This window comes from Haliotis rufescens, unplaced genomic scaffold, assembly GCF_023055435.1.
Source record: "Haliotis rufescens isolate VD_foot unplaced genomic scaffold, xgHalRufe1.0.p SCAF_4, whole genome shotgun sequence".
Classification (NCBI taxonomy): domain Eukaryota; kingdom Metazoa; phylum Mollusca; class Gastropoda; order Lepetellida; family Haliotidae; genus Haliotis; species Haliotis rufescens.
Genome location: NW_025964112.1, coordinates 59845188 through 59870310, shown reverse-complemented (window position 1 = coordinate 59870310; position 25123 = coordinate 59845188). Strand labels below are relative to the sequence as shown.

At 40.0% G+C, this 25123-nt stretch overlaps 2 protein-coding genes across 2 annotated transcripts; both read left to right on the top strand.

The window, feature by feature from the left end:
* The first annotated feature begins 249 nt into the window (after positions 1–249).
* LOC125372284 lies at positions 250–7106 on the top strand. The gene is made up of 2 exons (XM_048381600.1): positions 250–481; positions 6916–7106. The coding sequence occupies exons 1-2, from the start codon at positions 250–252 to the stop codon at positions 7104–7106; spliced, it is 423 nt and encodes a 140-aa protein (XP_048237557.1).
* Positions 7107–20414: 13308 nt separating this feature from the next.
* Positions 20415–24466, top strand: LOC125372301 (collectin-12-like). The gene is made up of 3 exons (XM_048381630.1): positions 20415–20946; positions 22358–22531; positions 24055–24466. The coding sequence occupies exons 1-3, from the start codon at positions 20715–20717 to the stop codon at positions 24291–24293; spliced, it is 645 nt and encodes a 214-aa protein (XP_048237587.1). The 5' UTR covers positions 20415–20714; the 3' UTR covers positions 24294–24466.
* Positions 24467–25123: the final 657 nt, after the last annotated feature.

The window sequence follows — 25123 nt, the reverse complement described above, 5'->3', positions numbered from 1 at the left end:
ACATTGTCATGTTGCCTAGATAATATATAACAATAATACATGCACATAAATCATGATCAATTGAAACATCATCTCTGTTTTACTCTGGCTTTCCAAAATATTTGCCAACTTCCTATTTCGGATATACATTTAAATGGACGGTCACAGAATGGATAAACAAATTAGTCAATATCAAGCTGTGTGACGTAGTTTATCATTTAGACTATCAGTATAAAAGGACGTTGAGTCGTTGCAACACAGGACACCACCATGTTCACATTCTCCTTGTTCTTCACTGGGTACATTGCAGCCAGTCTGGGCCCGTTCCAGTCTGGGGTCACCAACAAACCAGAATGTGCACAAGCATGTTTGAACTGTGCAAACTGCTCCTCATTCTTCTATGACGTCATCACTCGCGAGTGCTACCTGGAGAAGTATGTGTATGTTGCCAGTCACCAGCTCCAGGGTCGGAGTAGTGTTCAATACTATGCTCTGAAGAACAGTAAGTGATTTACCTTCCAAGATAATATTCTTTCAATTCATAATTATTATGATTTTCATTTAAAACGTCACAGGAATTTGAAGTCACACTATTGTCATTATTGCCAGGGCTGAAAATTCTTTCTTGATAAGGCTTCTCACATCTACCTATGATTTCTCCCTTGTCTCTTGAAACGCAACATCTGAATGAACATAAATAGTCGGAGGTTTGTCTTAATCTAATCAGTCAGCAATTGAAAGGTACACGGATTGTACTAATGTGTCGCTGGTGTGTCACCATGGTCTGTCGAGCAGTTTCCGCAGCAGTAACAAAGCGATCTTGAAGATGCTGTCGTACAATCTGACGATCCTGACGTCGGGTGGTGACCCTTGGTCTTCCACTACGTGGTCGGTCATCTGTAGTATTGGTGGTCTGGTACCATTGCTGGAGCCTGTATATGGTCCTTACGTGGACTTGAAATGCATTGGCAGCTTGCCCGGCGGTTTGTCTAGCTTGCAATCGTCCAAGGCCTCTGTGTCGCTGATTTCTTGTCAATCTTGGCATGTGGTACCCAGACATTTGAATGACAACTTCCCATGAAATGTTACTTGGGGTGACGTTTCTTTTACGGTTCAGTATATTAAAACGTTATCTCCTTAGGTACAAACATACTCAGAAATCTATGTTTTGGAAGGAGGTTTGCCACTCTCGATGTAATCCTGTATATCAGATCATGAATTTTATAAACAACACCTGCACTGTCAATTCGGCACGCACAAAGCTTTCTAATTTTAACCCCAATACATATGTGTGTATAATTGCATACTTGTGTAACTATACATACATGAGTGTCATTTGAACGCATATGCATATTGTCATGTGGCAGTATAATCTATTGTTAAACAATAATTGTATCTGTATTACATTGTTTCTCTTGCGAGTCAACAGAAATTTCTTGCATTGTATTTGGGCAATGGTTAGTTGTCAGGAATGGAGGACTATTAAATGAAAGCAGTGGTGAGGAAGTTATTATATTTAGATGCTCGAATTATAATTAAACTTCCGGAAGAGCATGGATGTATATCAAGCCTCAGAGAAACATGTGGAATACGCTGTGATGTTCAAGTGACACTGGACTGGTCAAGACTATATAAGAGGAACATGCCATTAAAAATTGTACTACCTACCTAGTGTATACTGTCCACGTAATTGCTGTTCAGTAATTTATTTTGGTTTTTCTAAACCTAGTCAACTGTGTGTACCATTTGTTGGGTGCTTTCACACTAAATTCTTTTACGTACAGATTTCTGGGTCAATAACATAAATTGGGGGCTCGTCCGTGATAGAAATTTAATATACCGCAAATTATTTGTCAAATTTTTTAATAAACTTTTCATTGCCTGATATTGTGTGAAGACAACAATCACTTTGTTGTTTAGTGTAGAGGAGTTTGTTAGCCAACCTTTTATGAAACAAGTCTCTGAACACAAAAAGTCTGAACTTGTCGAATACGCCAAAGATTACAAACAAAGGCCGATGTCAATAAAATTTTGATAATATATCTGGTTGAAGCAAAATATTGGATGGTGATGCTTAGGTCTTGATTAAAGAAAAAAACCGGTTTTAGCTTTAAAGAGATTAGAATGTGAAAGAGAAAAAATGGCTATGGAAAAAGAAATTTCGGATTAGAGAAATGGAAGCAGAAAGAAAAAGGAGAGAGAATTTCGGTTGAAACTCTGTTTCATAGGTGGTGTACTTCAAAAGAGGTCAGTGGTGATTTTTATAGTCTGAAGGAGTTGGTTTTGCTGTAGGATTTTAAGCAGTGTGTGTAAACGGATATTTGGACATATGGTGAGCAGAAAGTGGATCAGTTACACAAGGCTGCTACTTTGGCTGATGATTATTTGCTAACTCATACGGTTAGTTTGAATCAGTCAGGGGTAACAGGCAGGAGGTCACAGAGTTTCAAATCTGTATAGGATAGTTCATCCAATCCTTGATCTACTTCTAACAAGTCTGGCTCAGAGTTTGTGGACAAAAAGTCAAGTTCTACTACGGTTGGTTCTAAAGATACTTCTGGATTTTCGTCAGAGCTTTCTTTTAGATATCAATGATTGTTAGTCCTTTGCCTAAAAGTCAGGAAAAATCAGTACATGCTTACTCAAGTTTCCTGAGAGGCTATTCCTTGACGGAAAATTGCAGCTCATGTTATTATGAAGGCGTCACTATAGTTGGATTGCCTTTGACTATTCAGTCAGATCACCGCTCTAATTTCTTGTTAGGTGTTTTCCAACAGGCTATGCATCAGTTAGGCATAACTCAGATTAATTCTGGTGCATATCATCCTGAATCTTAAGGAGCCTTAAAAAGAGATTTCATCAGACTCTTAAGAATATGATTAAGAAGGACGTACTATTTTGAGACTGAGAAGGATTGGGATTAAGACATTAATTTATGAGTGTGTCAGTTCAGGAGTCCCTCGGTTTTAGTCCCTTTGACCTTGTCTTTAGCCATACTGTTCATGGACCTTTAAAGTGTTAACATCCTAGTTTACGATCACAACATGAAAAAGCATCGTGGTTAACTTCATGAGCTTCCACGTCACTTCTGTTTAACCTGTTCCATAGGGTATGTAGCTACCACATACCATGACATGCCCCCTTTTCTTTTCTTTTTTTTAAAAGTACAGTTCCTGAATTTAAAACAAACAGAAGAACAGAAGGAAAGATAAGTACAGAATAAAAACAAAAAAATACTGAAAACAATTGCAATGCCTGTTTGGCACATGTGGGAATCATGCTAAGTTCCACCTTATTTCTTGGTTAAGTTCGCTTAACTTCAGCAGGTGTTAATGGTTAATATAAACTGACGTCCAAAAGAAATTTTACCAACAGAAAATATAAATTTCAGACAAAGTATAATTTTTTTCCAATGAAGTCTATCTAAAACACATAACCTAAATACAGCAATAGTGTATGCAGAAAATGTTAATCGTCTGTTACATGTTTGCGAGACAATACGCGAAAAAGTGAAAAACACGTGCACCACGGACAACTGCAAATGCACGTGCGGGTAAGGGTATAAAACGATTGCAACGGCAAGTCAGACATCCACAGTGATAAAAAACACAAAAGAAATGCAACGACTCACAGTCGAACAACGTGAACGAGCCTTGGGTATGGTACAGTTGGGAGCCACCCACGCCCATATTGCACGAACCTTCGGTTGCTCCCGTGTTGCCGTTACCAACTTGATGCAACGTTACAGACAGACAGGGCGGACCGATGACAGGCCAAGAACAGGCAGACCCAGGGTACCTTGCACCTCCGAAATCGCTTCCCGACAGTGACGTCATCGGCGACAAATGCCTTAGGTCACAGGGTTAGTCGACAGACAGTGGCCAGGAGACTCAGGGCTCATGAAATCAGGGCTTTTAGACCATACAGAGGACAGCTATTGACAGCGAAAAATCGTCGTCTGCGATTGAGATGGGCCCGGACTGTACGACGTTGGCAACGACGTGACTGGCAGAGGGTTGTCTTCACTGACGAATGTCGATTCTGTATGTTTAGGGCTGATGGAAGACAACGTGTTTACCGCCGAAGGGGTGAACGGACGGCTGCGTACAATATGGTGGAGGGAGTGTCATGGTGTGGGGAGGGATCTGTGGGCAGGAGAGGACACCGCTGGTCATCGTTGACGGAAACTTGACAGCTCAGCGTTACATGGATAACATTCTTCGTCCAGTTGTCCTACCATTTCTCCAACAGCAGCCACGTGGTGTCATTTATCAGCATGACAACGCTAGAGCCCATACAGCCAGAATTGTCACTAACTTCCTCGCAGCCAACAACGTCAACGTCCTGCCGTGGCCCGCACGCTCACCCGACATGTCCCCCATAGAACACCTCTGGGACTTGATGGATCGTTGTGTTCGACAACGACCACACTCTAGCCAACCGGCAAGAACTGATCTTGGCCCTCCAAGAAGAATGGCGTCAAATCCCACGTGACCTCATCAGACGACTGACTTTTTCTGTGCGTCGAAGAGTTTTTGCGTGTATGGAGGCATTTGGTGGTCACACACGCTACTAATGACTTTTTATTGAACGTGAGCGATTGTTTATGTACTCTGCCTATTGTCCATGATTCTGAAAGCTCGAGTTTTGTACCACACCCAACTTTTTGGGGCTCTGACGTCATTCTCGGTCGCGGTATGATTGTCATTTTCAGTGTTGATTATGTTTATATATTGATCTTCTCAATACACTTTACTTCATGCATGTATGTTTTGTTCTTTTTGAGCAAGAATGATTTCAAACTCTGGTAAAGTTTCTTTTGGACGTCAGTTTAATTAAACCAAATTTCCAAATTGAGGTAATCTCATTTATGAGATCACTCACCGTCTTTTTCTGGTTTCTTGACAACACAGCCTGACGTGGTGGTCAGCTTATGCTACACCACAGCAGGCTCGACAAGTGGAGGGACAACATGTGTCTTTGTCATCGTCACAGGCAGTGGCTGAAATGGCTGGCTGCTCACACGGTGCCATCTACGCCTGCCCATAGTGTTCATCATACACTGGTGAACCATGCGTAGGTGGGCCACCAGTCTGATGTGTATTTGATATGCATCGTATGTGTCTGCCTCCTGCATCCACCATATACGACCTAGGTGAACACTTGTTCAACATCTGCCGATAGCTCCACGCTTCACCTCTGTGCATTTCATTTAGCTTCGTGTACACACAGTCATCTTGCTTCAAAGGTGTTGTTCTTAAGTAGTGGTTTTGTGATCTGCATCTTTGCCTTCAGACGTCTGTTGGCCAGTTTTTCTGGCACAGGAGGGACGTATTGTGTCATTAGTGACTTCACTGTGGACAGCATCAATCTAGTGCGCTTGCAGATAAACTTCTGTGCTGGCGAGTATTTCTGTGTTCGAGTAAGCCCTCAAACAGGCTAGACTGTATTAATATTTCTTAGCCCAGGCTTCAGCTTTTCCGGTGGCTTATGCATGGTGAGGTGATCTTGTGACTTTTTCGAACTCACACTCTTTTGCAAAAAAATGATATGTATATTTTGGGTTTAGCTTCAAATTGACTTCACGGCACCTGAGCTTGAACCTCCAAAGATTCTTGCCAGTGTTGGCTTCAGCTTCTTTATCTTGTTTGTTTGTTGTTTAACGCCGCACTCCAATGCTATATGACGGCGGTACTTCTTTATCTTTGTCTCCTGATCCGTATATAAGAATGTCATCTGTCTTGTTAATGACACCCTCCAACCCCTCCAAAATTTCATGTTGTCGCCTCTGGTACTCTTCCTTTTTCGCACTGGGGTCCAGCCAAGGCTATCTCGGAGGCTGAGAGGTTATTACTATTCTTGTTATTGTCATTTCAACTGCTCCCACATTTTATACTGCCATGGAATAATTAATTGTTTAATACAATTGTTGATTTACACTATTTGTTGTTCGTTGGTTGGTTTCACACAAAATATTTTTACGTATAAATTTCAGGGTTTACATAATGTTTCAATTTGTGAATAGACACGTAACAATATTTACACCAGGAGCAAATTTGCATCATGTCTGGAGCAGGTGCAAATGTAAATGTAAGTTTGCACTGTATGTATATATTGTATTGTGAACGTTTATGCCAACGTCAGAAGATGGTCTTATTAATATATCTGTTGACACTAAACACTAAACATGTTATGGACAGTTATGTATTCTGAAGTTACTGAAGTCTGGCGCTATTCAGTATAAAGCAGGATCAACCTTTATGTAGACATCCAGAGTTGGGCGGGCATTGTTTTCTTTGGGTTTCAAGGAGTAAAGGATTTGTGTACAGATTAAATCAAACACATGTTGCTTCATGCAGAGATATATGTAAGGTCAATCAACATGACTTTTATTGGAAAACAACATTTTCATGTTGAAAGTCGTAAACAGACTGATGAATATGTGTGCCTTACACTATTATTTACTTATTTACACACATTAGTGAATATTCAAGTGAACGCAGAGTGAAGACACATGATTACACGTAAGTATAGTCTTATATGAGTAAATGTTGTGCATGTGAACGAGGTTTAACATTGTTTTACTCAGTAAAACCTAAAATCATTGTCCCAGGAAAGGGTTTTTATCGTTGAGGGCATCTTGCGCACGCATAAATGGCAGACCCACGATATACATCCTAATTGAATGGGCTTGTTAACTCGTCTCCGCTCCTCAACATAATTATCCTGTTTTGCCCTCGTTTAACCATTCAATAAATGTAACATACAATTCATAACAGTATTTTCGTATTTCATGGTGTGCCTAATGTGTTCTCATGTGTTTCTCATGTGCTTTCTTTAAATTAATTGTCGCTTAGATAAACTAATGATAGGTGTTCCCAAAGCATATGGGTTTCACCGACATACAGTCAGCCGGTGCCAACTGTCTTCTTCCAGGTGCTTGTCCAGCCACCTACATCTACAGTCGTTTCACAAACCAGTGTCTCAGGGAGCCTACATCTTCAAGCATGCGTTTTCCAGACGCCAAGAAACTGTGTATGGAGAACTCAGGACATCTCGCCTTCATAAGATCTGAGGAGGACAACAAACAAGCTTCCATTGTTGCAAATGGTAAGTGCAACTCATAATACCACCTGATATATGTGATATACATATGTGACTCAATCTTCGGTATCGCTTTCTCTGTCACTCACCCAATCTCCATCCCTTTCTTCCATCTCTCTCTCTTCCTCATGCTACCTACTATCCATCCACCCATCTACCCCTGATCACAGAGGAGTTTTCGCAAGTGTAGCACTACTTAGTGTCCGCATTGAAAGAGGGGATGGCGGAAATATATACTTAAGGAAAAAGTAACTGTGCTTCATATAAAGTACCCTGAAAAATACATGTATTCCGAAATGCAAATTTCAATTCATATTCATGAAGACATCTCCTCGCCGTTTAAGGTCGAGATTCACAATATGCAGGTGCATGTTCATGCAGGACGCAAAATTTGGATGTTTGTGTGTATGTTGGGAGCATGATACACACACAATGATGATTGTTTAGCTGTCAGATGATCATAAAACACTTTTGTTTAACCGTAAATGACGCTTACACAATGCCTTGGCATGCTGAAAATAAACGTCTACGCGACGTTAGTATGCTGCAAACAGGAATGGCACAACAAGAAGTTGCCTGACAATTTGATGTTTATGGAAACACAATTATTGTCTCTTTGGTGATGTCATCTACAGCAGGGCAACACTCATGACTACTTGCCATGGGCCGGTCGTCCACGTGTGAAGTGACGTGAACAAGGCAACCATATTCGATTGGTGCATCTATGGAATCGATACCAAACTGACACGTTAACAGCTCAGACAATTCCTGGGTTACAACCAATGAGTGTCAGAACTGTACACAACCGGTTGAGGGAGTACAACAACCAGCACCGACGTCCAGCGATACACCCAATTTTGCTTCCACGTCGGCACCCCCAGCTTTGTGCAGACATCATCTGGGGTTGAGAAGAGAAGACTGGGGCAGTATACTGTTCACAGATGAGTCCAGGTTCATCTGGACAGCTCTGATGGTCGAGAAAGGGTCTTCAGGCCTCCGGGAGAACGTTACGGCGACGCTTGCTTTACTCAACGTCGTCAGTTCGGGGTGGAAGTGTAGTGGTATTAGGTGTAATCACAACTCATGCGAGAACACAACTCATCAGTGTTGGTGGCAATTTGAATGGCGTTCGAAATCATGTTCTTCCCTTTGTGAAAATGCAGGGATGGACCGTCTTGCTGCAGCATGATAATGCCCACCCACGCATTGTACCATAACATTGCTGTACTGCCATGTTATGTTGTTATTTTCAATGTTATTTTCAATAAAATAACAACATGACATAACGTCATTGTGTGTGTATTTACACCACTTTATATGAAGCACAGTTACATTTTGCAGCAAGTACAGTTAGAATAACATCGTATAAGAACATGTTTAGGCGTTGTCCTACGGTATGGGTGAATCATTACACTTACGGACAAGCTAAGGGAAGAAAGTCGATTTGATTATCCAATTGTTACTAGTTCTCGTGACCTGGATTTCATAAGCATGTCCCTTCCTATGTACAATCCAGTATGGGTATGACATCAAAAATAAACAGAACGACTGTTTTCATACCCACAGAGAGGATTGTATGGATCGGCCTTAAACGTGCTAACATCGATGATGCTTGGCGCTGGACAAACGGAGAGTCTCTTGGACCCCACACCAACTGGAATGCCGCAATGCAGAATACAACTGAACAGATTTATGGCAGGATGTTTGTTTCTGGCAAATGGGGTGCCCGTGGCGTAAGCGGGAAGTCAAATGCTCTCTGTGAGATTGACATTGAGGTGAATGACAATGTTCTTTGGTGTTAAGATAAATTGATGTTCATGTATCGTATATTTATTGAATATAATGTATGAACTACTGACCATGACTAAAAATGGAGCGTTACAATTATGTATCTACAAACATAGTAACAGTGTGTATATAGTTCAGGAGGCATGATCACGAGTCTCGTACTTTCCATCTGCACTGGCTGACGACCCCAGGAACCACAATCTCTCATTTTGTTGCTCAGAAACTTTCCAAACACTGTGTATATATTTGTCTTGAATAAAGTTAACAGTGTAAAACAACTACTAGTATTCAAGTTATGTTTTGATGAAAACATTAATCTCTAGATCTAATGCACATAACAGATATTCTTAATTCTATAACACACTAGAGCAAGTAAGAGGCCAAACAGAATTATCAGTTTAACGAGGGTTAATTCTGGACACATCTAAATACGTTTTCTATGTTGGTTGAAAACATAACAATTGAAAAAACATATTTCTCATAAAACACGGAAGACATAGCATACCTAATCCGATGTTCCCGTAGCAATGTATATAACCCAACAGCCTTCAAAGTACGAAAGTGATGTACTTTTCATGATAATGGGACAGACCTGTTTGTCGAACCTGAAGATTACCAAAATGTTCAAAGCGTAACTCATGTCACTGCAACTTATATACACTTACATCTCTAACACATATGGGGAACGCTTGACATCTTGATCGCAGAGAACATTGGTTACGGAAGGGTAGAATGTGGTACTTCTACACAGAAACAATTTTGCTTGTGAGTGAGGCTGGAAAAATTCCACTTTTTGAACTATTTCAGCAGTATCTCGGGGAACCCATAAAAAGGCTACACACTTTTTGTCCACATGGGGAATCAAATCAGGGCCTTGGGTGTGACTACACTAGGGTGTTTCATTTCCCTGAAATATTCTCGGCATACAATATAAATTCAGTGTAAATTCGACACCTCTTGGCCGAAGTTGTAGCCAAAAGGTCCAAAAGGTCCACCTCACACACGCAAGCGAGGAGACACGCAGGCACACAAGCGCGCGTACGCACGTTTCACTCATGTTAAATACAGTTAGACCTCCGAAACATATCGGGAACGCCTGACATCTAGTTCACACTGGGGACAGTTGCTTACGGTAAGAGTAGAATCAATCTGGCGCTTCTACACAGAAACACTTTTTCTAGCGAGTGAGGTAGGTTAATTCCGCTCTTTGTACTATTCAAGCCGTATCTCGGAGACCCCATTAATAGGTTTTACACTTTGTGCCAATGTGGTGAATCAAAAAACGACCTTCGGTATGCCTCCACTTGGGTGTTTCATCTCCCTGAAATATTCTCGGCATTCAGTATAAATTCGGTGTCAATGATGCTAAACACTGCTGTGACTGCCAATCTTGCCGTGGTAGTCACACCGAACACGCAATTGTGGCCCTCTTCATAACTAGTTATATAAGTCGTTATGTAACCCTCTGATTTCTTTTGCTTATTCTTCCTTTCATGGGTATGGCCTTCCTCATGTAAAGTAACTTTCCAGAAAAAGATTATGTACCCTGTAGCGGCAGTTTGCTGTTTAAATGCCGTTTAGAAGACACTGAACAGCTAAAGTGGCAGCTAGACCGGTAGCTTAACTGGAAACGTCGCAGCCTCAACGTTGTCACCATTTCAACTTTACTCGATGTAAGAGGTGAACAAATAAATCAATCATTACAAAGGGAATTTGTTTCTGAATGAGTTTGTAAGCTTTCCGCTCCGTTACCAGAGTGTGATTGTAGCCAGTGGAGGTCACATTCAACACTTATTCTTTCTAGCATTTAATTCACTTGATAAGAATGGAAAATATACTCTATTAAAGGTCAAACGATTTTATTCATGTACACTGAGTCCCATGTTCTTTATCATTGAAAACACTACTCTAAAGATTTGTTAATCGAACACAAGCACCCGGGTACAGATCAAACACAACTTATAAACACAATCCTAATCTGGTTCATATGTATCACCCAACGAGTTTGAGTATCATACTCTGCTCGCCGTTTGGTGATACTCATTTATTAAGTAGGTAAGACTAGGCAGTGATACTGGTCACACTTCACAGAGCTGTGTCATGATTGGCACGTCTGACTATTGGGAGTGAACCACTTGAACAACTTTGTCCATGTCTGCATCTCGCATCCTTAAGTTGAAATAAGTATTGTCATATATTTGTAAATGGTCTCTTAAAATCAAATGTACTTTGTTGACAATTTATTATATTTCGCAATTTCTGTTCTGTACATTTCTTTACCCAACACACACATATATGAATGTTTCATCAATCTTACATACAAGTACTCTGAAGTGAATGAATGGATGATTGTTTGTTGACAGGAACAAGGACATATACGAGAAAATGGACTGACATGAAGACTAGGTATATGTCGAAATCCCTGGCTTGTTTAGTTATCATGAACTGTCACAAACTTGGCCAAGTCTCCACCACAAATAATCTGCCAACCGGTGCTTATGGTGGATTGCGAAACATTATTGTCCTAGAAAAGGAAACAATCTCTCAACTGAGTTTTCAGAACAAGGAATAAGCTAGAAATAAACCGTGAAAGACTGATGAATGTTCAACCAAGAACATTGATAGGAGAGACAAACATATGCTGAAGATCGATATTTGAAATGAATAACATCTCTTATATTTCATGATGTAATAGTGAGTAAGTATGATTTCTCAACGCTTTAAGCAATATTCTAGCAACATATCGCCGGGGGACAATCGATGGCATCTTGAGGATGGTGTAAACCATCCTGCAGCAGAGGCATTGTAGGTCCCCATGGTCCCTGATGATCTACAGTACGTTTGATAAAGTATAGTTATGTATAGTGATATTGTTTTAAGTTTCGAAGCTAGTTTTCAATGTATAACTGTGATAGCCCAGTTTTTTATGGCTTAAATACTGCCGATGTGACTTTAAGTTTTTATTCACGCACTCACCCATTTTTGTAATGAACGTCACATTTTCATTATCTTCAAATTATTATAAACTGAAACATTCATTCGCATTACCATCACAACATATATTGCTTATCAAAACATATAGACTACCTGTGCCTGTCGTTCCGGACATAAATGTCAAAATAATATAATGCTATGGATGGCGATTTAGGTCTTCAAGTTTAAACAAATGAAGTGCTCATTGTGGTCTCTATTTAGCTTCTACGCCCAAGTTGAATTGAGGCGTTAAAGAAATAAAGAAATGTGTACTAACGTTATCGGTTCGCGCAGAATACAACATGATTAAGCAGTGATTTATGGATAATGTAACTGTAAAACATTAACGGCAGAGAATAATCATTAATCCAGCATAAACCCTATTCGAAGCGCTATATGAATATTATATGGCAACACTGCAATGTTGAATCTTGGTGAAACGTTTATTGTACCCAAAACATCAAAGCTCTTTATCTACTGATGGAAATAGAGATGGTTTGTTGCCATTAGAAATGTGAAAACATGAAGGTTGTCATGTTGCCTGGATAATGTAGAGCAATAATAAAATACACGGAGATCTTGATGATTTGATACATCATCTGTTTCACTTTGCCTAATTTTACATTTGCCAAATCTTTGCAAACGTTGTTTGTCGGAAATAAAGTCAAATGAACGCTCAGCGAAAACATGGTCGCAGACATTTATCTAGTTAAACTAATTAGCTGTCAATATCGATATAGACTATATATAACAAAACACAGAAAACGGGGGATTTCAAATATGCATGGGCGGCTAATAAAATTAATTAATAGTATTATCTGGCTTTGCGTTTCTTTTTTTAAGAGTACATGTATGTATGTATGTATGTATGTATGTATGTATGTATGTATGTATGTATGTATGTATGTATGTATGTATGTATGTATGTATGTACGCACGCACGCACGCACACATACACACACATATATATATATATATATATATATATAGTCTTCTAAAAAAGAAACGCAAAGCCAGATTTGTGTGAGGTAGGAAAATACATTAATACGAGGAACCGTACGAGATATTGACACAAAATGTTTTGGAGAGAACAGTTGGTGATTGTAGTCTTCTCAGTTATCGGTACATAGGAAAAGTCCCAGGTTAAGGTTAGCTACCATCAATAACGCGTATATCCCCCGTTGAAATCGATAGCGGCCTGACATCCACTGCTCATGGAAGAGACGAACATGCGAATCACATCCTGGTGAATGGTAGAACACTCGGCCTGCAACGCAAAAGGCAACTGCTGCAACGTCTGGGTTTGTGGTTGACGTCGGCGTAGCCGTTTATCCAATTCATCACACAGGTGTTCTATCGGGTCCAAATCCGGGGATCTGGAGGGCCAGGAGAGAACATCAACGTTATTGTTGTGTAGACAGATTCTTGTGATCCAGGAATAAACATTGTATTTAGCGAGCCTTGGCGTTCTGTATTCTGAAGTTGGCGCTGTTCAGTATATAGCAGAATGAACCTTTATGTAGACATCCAGAGTTGGGCGGACTGTTTGGGTTTGAAGGAGTAAAAAAATGTGTACATATTAAATCAAGCACATGTTGCTTCATGCAAAGATTGCTGTAAGGTCAGTTTCTTCCCATTCAACGTTGATTGGAAAACAACCTTTTAATGTTGAACGTCGTGAACAGACTGATGAACATGAAATCCCAACACTTTTTACATACTTTATTTACACACTCTAATATTAATTCGTAGTTATTTTTCATGTGAACGCATAGTAAATTTACATATACACTCAAATGTATAGTTACATCGGTGCAGAACTACTTACATGAGTGAATGTTGTGCATGTAAACGAGGTATAAAACCAGCCCAAACTAAAACAAGTTTTAGAATGCACCGAATACTTAGCGAATTTAAAATGTATGTCCAAGGAAAGGGTTTTCATCGTTGAGGGCATCTGGCGCACACTAAAAAGGCATATAAATCCTTATGGAATGACTTGACTTGTAAATGCGTCCCCGCTCCTCAACCTATATCGTATTTTCCAGGCATTCAAAGAAATTAACATACCATTCATTGTGTCGGTGTCTAAACTACTATTTGTCATGTGCTTTCTTTAAATAATTGTCGCGTAGCTAAACTTATGAAAATAAAAGCAACAAAACCCTTCCCATATTCAATAGACATTCTAAAAGCATGGTCGATTGTTCGATTCCGAATAAATAATGAGCATTTGTTCGTGAATCACTATCATATAGTGATGATACCAGTTATTCGTGAAAAGGTGAGCATATCCTGTCCTACCGGTTGCGCCCATCAAAAAAGCATGCAAAGGCAAGTCAATTGTTCACCCGAATAAAAATACGAAAAACAGGGGACATATGGTACAAGTCAAAATGGGGAATTGCGTCGGACATCATTTTTGTCACTGATGCGTCAAATTTGGAAATGTCCTCCACATGTCTACCATAAAACTTTATGAAAGCTTTACTGAGGCGTTGAATGTTGAAACCTTGATCAAACCACTTCTGAGCATGAGTCTTATGACGCCCCTTGAAATCTTGGAAGAAAGAGCATGCTCGATTGTAACTCAAAAGTTGTGTAAACACCAAAGGTTGGAGCTGCTGGAATATTGCTTGACATGAAGGGAAAGTTGGCTGTTAGAAAGTTGACGTCATCTTGTCACTCTGAATCTTTATGAATAGATCTAAATATGAAACAGATGAGGCTGGTCTCTTTTATGTCTAGTTCAGGTGGGTAAATCAGTGGAAGAAAATTGGCTATTTGGTGGTTATTGAACAATATCAGATCATCGATATACCTGAAGCTTACGTAAAACGTCTTGGCCAAATTACCTTCTTTTTACTTTGCCAATCTGAGCAGAAATTCCGATTCATACGCGTAGAGAAAGTGCCTCCAAAACATTTGGGGTTTCATCGATATACAGTCAGCCAGTGCCGACTGTCTACTTCCAGGTGCTTGTTCCGCCAACTACATCTACACTCGTTTCACAAACCAGTGGGGGCGGTCGGGTAGCCTAGTGGTTAAAGCGTTCGCTCGTCACGCCGAAGATCCGGGTTCGATTCCCGACATGGGTACAATGTGTGAAGCCCATTTCCGGTGTCCCCCGCCGTGATATTGCTGGAATATTGCTAAAAGCGGCGTAAAACCAAACTCACTCACTCACTCACACTCACAAACCAGTGTCTCATAGGGCATACATCTTCAAGCATGCGTTTTCCACACGCCAAGATTATGTGTATGGAGAACTCAGGACATCTCGCTTCCACAAGATCTGAGGAGGACAACAAACAAGCTTCCATTGTTGCAAACGGTAAGTAGAACTCTTAATATTACCTGATCTCAATGTCGGTGTTGATTTTGTTGATGGTTCTGTTCTGCTGGACGGTAGAAAAATGATTGTCCACTCAGCGAAGTGCCATATCAATTCGGCCCAGACTCAGTTTTATAAAGGAGAGGCTATCACGACCACTGCATCGAGTTTATGTGCAGTGTGTTGAGAAGATCAGCAATCCTGCAGAGTCCTTCACTTGAATGAAGTCGTCTGGCCTGAAAAGTGAAACAGAAGGCTTTCTGTTTGCTGCTCAAGACCAGTCATTTCGTACTCGAAACCGTCAATGTTTAAGATTAAGTAATGATTGTAATGACAACACATTGTCAGTGGATGCCCAGCTTTGGCACAAACACAGTATATTAAACGACATGATGGTGTAGCTCGATCATTCTATTACTGTCTTCGCCATGCTTGTGGTTTTGACACAGGGGTCCACCCATCGTATGACCCTGAATATGTAGAATGCATCATGGAAAATGATAAATACAAAATTCTTTGGAATAGGTCCATTTACAGCATCAGACGTATCCAAGCCAAAAACCTGCTCTTGTTCTTTTTGATAAATCCAATGAAATTATGAAATCATTTATATCATTGAATTTTCTGTCCCCTTTGACACTAATGTGACTGACAAGATTGAAGGCTGCAGCTTTCGGGAATCTTCACATTCTCCGAAAAGTTCTGGGTGGATTTGACAACACAACGCTGGGAGAAGTCCCATTCGCTACCAGGACTGCATGTAGATGGGGCAAGGGCCCTGAGCTGATGATGAGCCTTACCTGCCTGACTGTGCCAGGATCACCCAAACCCTCTTTGCTGCATTTTTACAAATTTTAATCTGTAAGTAATGATGATAATAATATATGCAGTTGTATAGTGCAGCATTCCCTATGCATAAGTGCTCTGTGCGCTCATATTTAGAATACAGACGGGACTCAATGGGACAATCCTGAGGCACGTTGTTTTTCTTTCACAGAGAATGGTTGTCAATACACTCGTGACACGTGCTCATGTTTTGACTTATTATGTCACGTCATGTTAATCTACAAGGTGCACGTGTGTCACTAATATAATTACCAAATAGACCTTGTTCGTAATGATGTTGCTGACTGTTGTTTATGTGTACAGACAGAACTGTATGGATCGGTCTCGAACATGTTAACATCGATGTTGCTTGGCGCTGGACAAACGGACATGCTGTTTGGTCCTACAGCAACTGGAATCCCACAATGCAGAATGCAACTGATCAGATTTATGGCAAGATGTTTGTTTGGGGCATATGGGGTGCCTATGGGAAGTTAAATGCTCTCTGTGAGATTGACGTTAAGGTGAATGACTATGTACTTTGGTGTTAAGATATATATATGCTCATGTATTATGTATGTATTGAATATAATATATCAACTACCAACCATGTCTGAAGATGGAGCGTTTCAGTTCTGTTTCAACAAACAGGGTAGTGATATATATGGCACAGAAAGCGTGATAACGAGTCTCGTACCCATTATGTTCAGTATTGTGCAAAACACTTACAACAACCACAACCATCTACAAGGTGCACGTGTGTCACAAATGTAATTACCAAGCAGCCCTTGTTCGTTATGATGTTGCGGACTGTGGCGAAAAACAAAATCTTACATTATTTTGTGGTATGAGTGTACGATTACTAAGGTGAGCGATTTGCATTAATTCATTCAATGGTTACCTGGTATCATGGCATGGATTTCATGCATGTTCCTTTATATGTACAACACAATATGGGCATTAAATCACAAATTCACAGCACGACTTTTTTATGTCTACAGACAGAACTGTATGGATCGGTTTGGATCGTGCTAACATCGATGTTGCTTGGCGCTGGACAAACGGACCTTAGGTCCTACAGCAACTGGAATCCCGCAATGGAGAATGCAACTGATCAGATTTATGGCAAGATGTTTGTTTCTGGCTTATGGGGTGCCTATGTCGTAAATGGGAAGTTAAATGCTCTCTGTGAGATTGACGTTGAGGTGAATGACGATGCACCTTGGTGCATATAGATGCTCATGTATTATGTATGTATTGAATATAATATATCAACTACCAACCATGTCTGAAGATGGAGCGTTACAATTCTGTTTCTACAAACAGGGTAGTGATGTATATGGCACAGAAAGCGTGATAACGAGTCATGTACCCATTATGTTCAGTATTGTGCAAAACACTTACAACAACCACCTTAACACTGTTCAGAGGCTACCTTAAGCTTTCCAAACACAGGGTCTGTATTTGTCGTGAATAAAGTCAACAATGTCAAACAAGTACTAGTATTCCAGTTATATTTTGGTGTGAAGATTACTCTCTCGATCTTATGCACACAACAATGCGTTTAATAACACACTAGAGCTAGTAAGCGGTCAAACAGAATATCCAGTCTTACTAAGGTTAATTCTGTACACATCTAAATACGTTTTCTGTGTTGACCTAAATGTTCAAACTGTAGCTCATGTTACTGTACGGTAACTTATATATAGTAAGACCTTTACACATATGGGAAACGGCTGACATCTAGTTCACACAGGAAAACTTTGGTTGCGGTAAGGGTAGAATTTGGTGTCTCCACACAGAAACAACTTTGCCATATATATATGGGTAATAATTACATTTATTTTTTTGTGAATTTTAATTTTGCAACTTAAATGTTATTTGACACAAGATTCAAATGTCTTAACAAATGCATTTTTTATTTGGTGAATAGTATATTTTGAAAAAAATCATATATTATAACCGTTCCCCCCTCGTCCCACTCGATTTTAGATATAAATATGTATGGTTTTGCTCTTCAACTTATACGGCGTATACAAAGGGAGACCACTCACATCTAGAGTATTAACTTAGATTACCAGCCCTTGAGTTATCCAAAAGGTCACGGGCGTCAGTATTTGCTTGCAGACAACTTACGTTTTTATCCATCACTATATCTTGCTACCAAAACCAATTAAAGTGCCACCACCCTGTTGGCCAATGTCTTTCTGAGTGTGTAAGTGCATGCTGTTTTCATTGGTAGAATACACAAACTGAAAAATAGGAAACAGAATTGGAATAAACTTAACGACACATGTAAGTTTGGAGCTGCGTGTAGTTACTAACAAGGCTTCAAATAACAAGAACATTACATGTTGGCAAAACAACATTATTGTTTGATCATAGAACTTGGTACAAGTGACAAATCTGATAATGTCACATAATTGGCCAGAATGTAACTGAGAAAGGAAATCGATGAAACTACGCATCAGTCCTATCAGCGCTTGGCCTGGATTTCTAAAGTCCAGAGAAGTCTGTACAAAAAGAGAACCGTGTCTCCCGCATTAACAATAATCCATAATGCAATCAAGGAACGGCTCTGTCAATATTCACAGAAGGTAAGTGTAATTAATACCATGTGGATTCTTAAACACTCAAAGGATTTGTTTGCATTTGCGCCATCTATCTTCAATGATCAGGACAACATATCCAAAAACTAATGTCATCTGATGTTTACTGAGAAAACAAGCTGATAACATCTCTGTAAAATCTTGGTGCAAGACATATAGGCAAGAAGTAGGCATCCTCGTGGGAACCAAATGTGCTCTGCTTCTTGCTGATCTATCTAAGATCTCAGGGAGTGTCAAACGACTCTTGTTCAAAATTAGTTTCATCCAGGTTTCACAATTTAAGGCCTCTATAAAGCTTTCAAAAAGTTGTATGGTTGACATCTGCAGGATGTTTTTTGTTCCTTTGTTTTTCAGGCGGTCAGTTGACTTGCCTGTCACGTGTTTGTGACGGGTGCCACCGGTGGGACAGGATATGCTCACCTTTATGCCAACGCCTAGTGTCATCATATTTAATACTGATAGATAGACACATGATCTTGATACAGTCGGAATCGTAAAATCGCCTCTGCTTTTGACAGATATTTCTGATGAATATAGAAAGGGCATGACGGCCTAGAGGGGACACCGCTTATCGCCTTTGATCACGGCCGCGATAAAGCGAGAACACGAGACGAGAAAGCGATAACACAAAACGAAAAAGCGTTATCACGAGACAAAAACAGCGACAACAAGAGATGAGAAAGCGATAGCACCAGACGAGAAAGCAATAGAGCACCTGACCAGAAAGCGGTAGCAACAGACGAGAAAGCGATAGAGAGATACGAGAAAGCGATGGAGCGATAATGGCCATAATGCCGTCCATTAAAAAGATTTTGCTGGTATTCAGTGATCCACTCCTATAATTTTCACAGGTATGTTGCCTTTTGTCCCAGAAAGTTTCAACTTTTTGTAGTAGATATATTTGTCAGATGTAGATACAGAATGCTATCTAGTTTGCATAAATTCACGTCTTTACGTTGTTGTATTGCAGTACAATAGCAAGAATCACACATACTACAAGGAAAAAAGTCTTCCACTTTTATGTGATTATACAAAAACTCCATAGAAAGTCTACGGATAATTTGCGATTTGTTGTTGAACCCAGTTGCCCATTTGATGGGAGTTACTAGCTTTTTTACTAGTCTTTTTGTTTATTAAACTGTCTGGTTGATCTGATTTGAGATGTGTAAATATCTACTACATACATACATACACACACAGTCGATGGAAACACACCCACGCACGCACACGCACACACACACACACACACACACACACACACACACATACACACACACACACACACATTGGAAGACTTTATTTTGCAACACCTACCAGCTGGGACAGATTAACCATCGTCATGTGAAAGAATCGGGTGTTCTTTTATTTCTTTTGAGGAGTATATATTTACATTTTAACCTCATCTATTTCGAGAGAATCCCATGACCCGCCACGCGCCATTCCTTTAACAATCAATTTCTTTTCGATTAAATCCATGGATTGTTTTAAAACCACATTCATCTGTGCAGTTGTTATGTTTAAGTGAATAGAGAGACAATTACAACATTCTGTCCATATGTAGAATTTGAAATGTGACTGGAAAATCAGAAAGAAAAGCACCCCAGACCCTGAAATAATAACATGACCCCCACCCCCCCCCACCCCCCACCCCCACACACATACACCACCAATAGAAACATCGACCCTGTAAATTTAAAAAACGTCAACGCCTGAGCATAACCCATCTCCATTATCAACAAAAAAGCAATTGATCCAGTAGCTCATTAACTATTGCTGAAAGTTGATATGGTTTGTAGATATAAAAAGGTAAAAACATGAAGGCTGCCATGTTGCCTGGATAATATATAACAATAAAAGATACACTTATATTTTTAACTCTTGATCAGTTGAGACATCTATTTTTCACATTGCCTGATGTTTGCTTTCAAAACCCTGTGCACACATCCTATTTCCGACATGAAGTTAAATGGACTCTCAGCGAAAACGGCATTTATCTCGTTAATGGAAACACAAATATAGTCAATATCAAGCTGTGTGACGTACTTTACTAGTTAGGCCAAAGCATATGAGAACCCTAAGTCGTTGCTGCACAGGACACCGCCATGTTGACATTCTCCTTGTTCTTCACTGGGTACATCGTGGCTAACATTGGCCCATTCTTGCCTGGTGTCACCCTCAAAGAAGGATGCGCACACGCCTGTGGAAACCATCCAAACTGCTCCTCATTCTTTTATGACGTCAACACTCATGAGTGCTACCTGGAGAAGTATGTGTACGTTGCAAGTCACCAGCTCGAGGGTCGGAGTGGTGTTCAATACTATTCTCTGAGGAACAGTAAGTGTGTTATCTTCCAAAATTGTATTCTTTTACTTCACAATTGTTAACATTTTCTACTGAAACGTACACATCAAACTGTTGGAAAAAAGGTGAAGCTAAACTACGTCACTGAAAGTACTTTTTTAATAACTCATTTCATTTCTACCTCTCATTTCTCCCTGTCCTCTTCACGTGGCCTTGAAACGCAGTATCTGAATGAACACCTGTGGTCTATGTTGGTCTTAATCAACAAGGGAAAGATACATGGAGGGTATTTTTCAAACCATTGAAAATGGACTGAAGCTTTAATATGACTTTTTAAACTTCTATTGTCATTATCGCGTTCATCAACAACACTGTCTAGCATGTTTTCTTAATGCCCGAAGTAGCCTTTGCAACGCCCTGTTGATACAGGATGACGGGTGGTTGTTGTAACCTTCTGGATACGAGACATAAACACGCTTGATTTAATTTCTCTATAGAAATAAAAAATAAGTATTTCTGACCATATTTAATCATTTGTAGCTTATGATTCAACTTAGCAACACTTCATCAGATATACGACAAGTTTTAGTGACCTCCCACAGATGCGTTCTGTCAAATATGCAAAAGGTTTAAGTGTGTTATCCGTCCTCTCTCCTTCAATCCGTCCGTTAGTTAACGTCTTCCCTTGCAGTCCTGCTGAAGAAATATTAGCGACACTTTGTGAAAATATCCTGCCAAGAAACCAGAAGGTCCAGGAATGTTAGCCATTGATATGGTGATCTGCAGCAGCTTTGGTTTCAGATTTGTTCATGCCAGTAAAATTCAAATAGAATAATGTAACTTAGAAAATATTTAAGAATCGTCTTATTATAAGAAACAACAATTCTATCATTTTTAGCAAAAAATGAAGACGTTTTCTTCAATTTTGGAAAATTTAAAGCATTATCTCCTCAGACACAAAGAGGCTCATCAAAATGATTTTAAGAGTTCAGATGTAATCCTGATTATTAGATCACGATTCTCATGAACAGATCCTGTACTTTTCAATACAGCACACTTTCCAAGATTGTTTATCAAGTCTAGACTAAAACAAGTTTAAAAGAACAAACCGAATTCTAATATGTCTTGCGAAGTTAAAACGTACATTTATGTTCCAATAAAGGATTTTCATCGTTTCAGGCATCTGGCGCACACGCAAATGACAGACCCATGATAATCAGTATTAAATGTCTGGACTTTGTTAACTCGTATTGCCGTCCAGCCATTCAATAAATGAAACATACCATTCGTAACAATATGTTCGTTTTGCATTGTGTTTCTAAAATGCGTCTAAAATACACATCTGTGCCTTACTTAAATGAATGAAACTTATTAATCTAGCGTTTATAAACTATATGGGGTTTCCTCGATATACAGTCAGCCAGTGCCAACTGTCTTCTTCCAGATGCTTGTCCCGCCACCTACATCTACAGTCGTTTCACAAACCAGTGTCTCAGGGGGCATACATCTTCAAGCATGCGTTTTCCAGACGCCAAGAAACTGTGTATGGAGAACTCAGGACATCTCGCCTTCATAAGATCTGAGGAGGACAACAAACAAGCTTCCATTGTTGCAAACGGTAAGTGCAACTCTTAATATCACCTGATCTCAATGTCGGTGTTGATTTTGTTCATGATTCTGTTCTGCTGGACGGTACAGAAATGATTGTCCACTAAGCGAAGTGCCATATCAAGTCGGCCCAGACTCAAGGAGAGGCTATCACGACCACTGCATCGAGATAATGTGCACTGTGTTGAGAAGATCACTTTGATGAAGTCGTCTGGCCTGAAAAATCAAACAGAAGGCTTTCTGTTTGCTGCTCAGGACCAGTCACTTCCTACTCGAAACCGTCAATGTGTGATTTTGCATCAAAATGTAAATATGAAATGTAGATTAAGTAATGATTTTAATGAGACTGTCCAACACATTGTCAGTGGATGCCCAGCTTTGGCACAAACACAGTATCTTAAACGACATGATGGTGTAGCTCGATCATTTTATTACCGTCTTCGCCATGCTTGTGGTTTTGACACAGAGGTCCGCCCATGGTACGACCCGGAATATGTAGAAGGCGTCATGGAAAATGATAAATACAAAATTCTTTGGAATAGGCCGATTTACAGTCTCAGACGTATCCAGGTCAAAAACCTGCTCTTGTCCTTTTTGATAAATCCAATGAAATCATATATATCATTGAATTTTCTGTCCCTTTGACACTAATGGGATTGACAGGATTGAGGAAAAACTTGGCAAATATGCGGACCTCGCTTTCGAAATGTCACGCTTGCATCCGAAGTACCACGTTGCCGGACTCTCCATTGTTCTCGGTGCCTTAGGTTTGGTACCTCCCAATCTGTTGACTTACATTGGGAGAGTACTCGGGTTTGCTACCAGGAATACAGGCCTTCTGACAATCTTGGTAATACAGAAGGCTGTAGTGTTGGGGAGTCTTCACATTCTCCGAAAAGTTTTGGGTGGGTTTGACAACACAACGCTGGGAGAAGTCCCATTCGCTGTCTGGGCTGCGTGTAGAGGGGGCAAGGGCCCTGAGCTGATGACGAGCCTAACCTGCCTGACTGTGCCAACATCACCCAAACCCTCTTTGCTGCATTTTTACAAATTGTAATCTGTAAGTAATAATGATAATAATATATGCAGTTGTATAGTGCAGCATTCCCTGTGCATAAGTGCTCTGTGCGCTGACATGGAATATACATACGGGACTCAATGGGACAATCCTGAGGCACTTTGTTTTTCTGTCACAGAGAATGGTTGTCAATACCCTCGTGACACGTGCTCATGTTTTGACTTATTATGTCACGTCATGTTAATCTACAAGGTGCACGTGTGTCACAAATGTAATTACCAAGTAGACCTTGTTCATTATGACGTTGCTGACTGTGGCGAAAAACAAAATCTTACATTATGTTTCTATCTGGTATGAGTGTACGATTACTAAGGTGAGCGATTTGCGATAATTCACTTCATTCAATTGTTACCTGGTACCATGACATGGATTTCATGCATGTTGCTTTATATGTACAACACAATATGGGCATTAAATCACAAATTCACAGCACGACTGTTTTTTTATGTCTACAGACAGAACTGTATGGATCGGTCTGGAGCGCGCTAACATCCATGTTGCTTGGCGCTGGACAAACGGACAGGCCCTTTGGTCATACAGCAACTGGAATCCCGAAATGGAGAATGCAACTGATCAGATTTATGGCAGGATGTTTGTTTCTGGCATATGGGGTGCCTATGGAATTATTGGGAAGTTACATGCTCTCTGTGAGATTGACGTTGAGGTGAATGACGATGCACCTTGGTGCATATAGATGCTCATGTATTATGTATGTATTGAATATAATATATCAACTACCAACCATGTCTGAAGATGGAGCGTTACAATTCTGTTTCTACAAACAGGGTAGTGATATATTATATAGCACAGAAAGCGTGATAACGAGTCTCGTACCCATTATGTTCAGTATTGTGCAAAACACTTACAACAACCACCTTAACACTGTTCAGAGGCTACCTTTAGCTTTCCAAACACAGTGTCTGTATTTGTCGTGAATAAAGTCAACAATGTCAAACAAGTACTAGTATTCCAGTTATGTTTTGGTGTGAAGATTACTCTCTCGATCTTATGCACACAACAATGCGTTCAATAACACACTAGAGCTAGTAAGAGGTCAAACAGAATATCCAGTCTTACGAAGGTTAATTCTGTTCGCATCTAAATTCGTTTTCTGTGTTGGTAAGAAGCATAACAATTGAAAAAAACATTTCTCACAGAACACACCACAGCGTACCTAACCCGATGTTGCTGTAGCAATGTATAGAACCCAACAGCGAATAGAACCCAAGTACAAAAGTGATGTAGGTTTCCTGATAATGGGATAGAATTGTTTGTAGTACCTGAAGTTGACCTAAATGTTCAAACCGTAGTACATGTTACTGTCACTTATATACAGTTAGACCTCTAACACATATAGGGAACGCCTGACATCTTGTTCACACACGAGAACATTGATAACGGTAAGGGTAAAATTTGGTGTCTCCACACAGAAACAACTTTGCTTGTGAGTGAGGTAGGGTAAATTCCGCTTTTTAAAACTATTCCATCCGTATCTCGTGGATCGAATGAAAAGGCTTCACACTT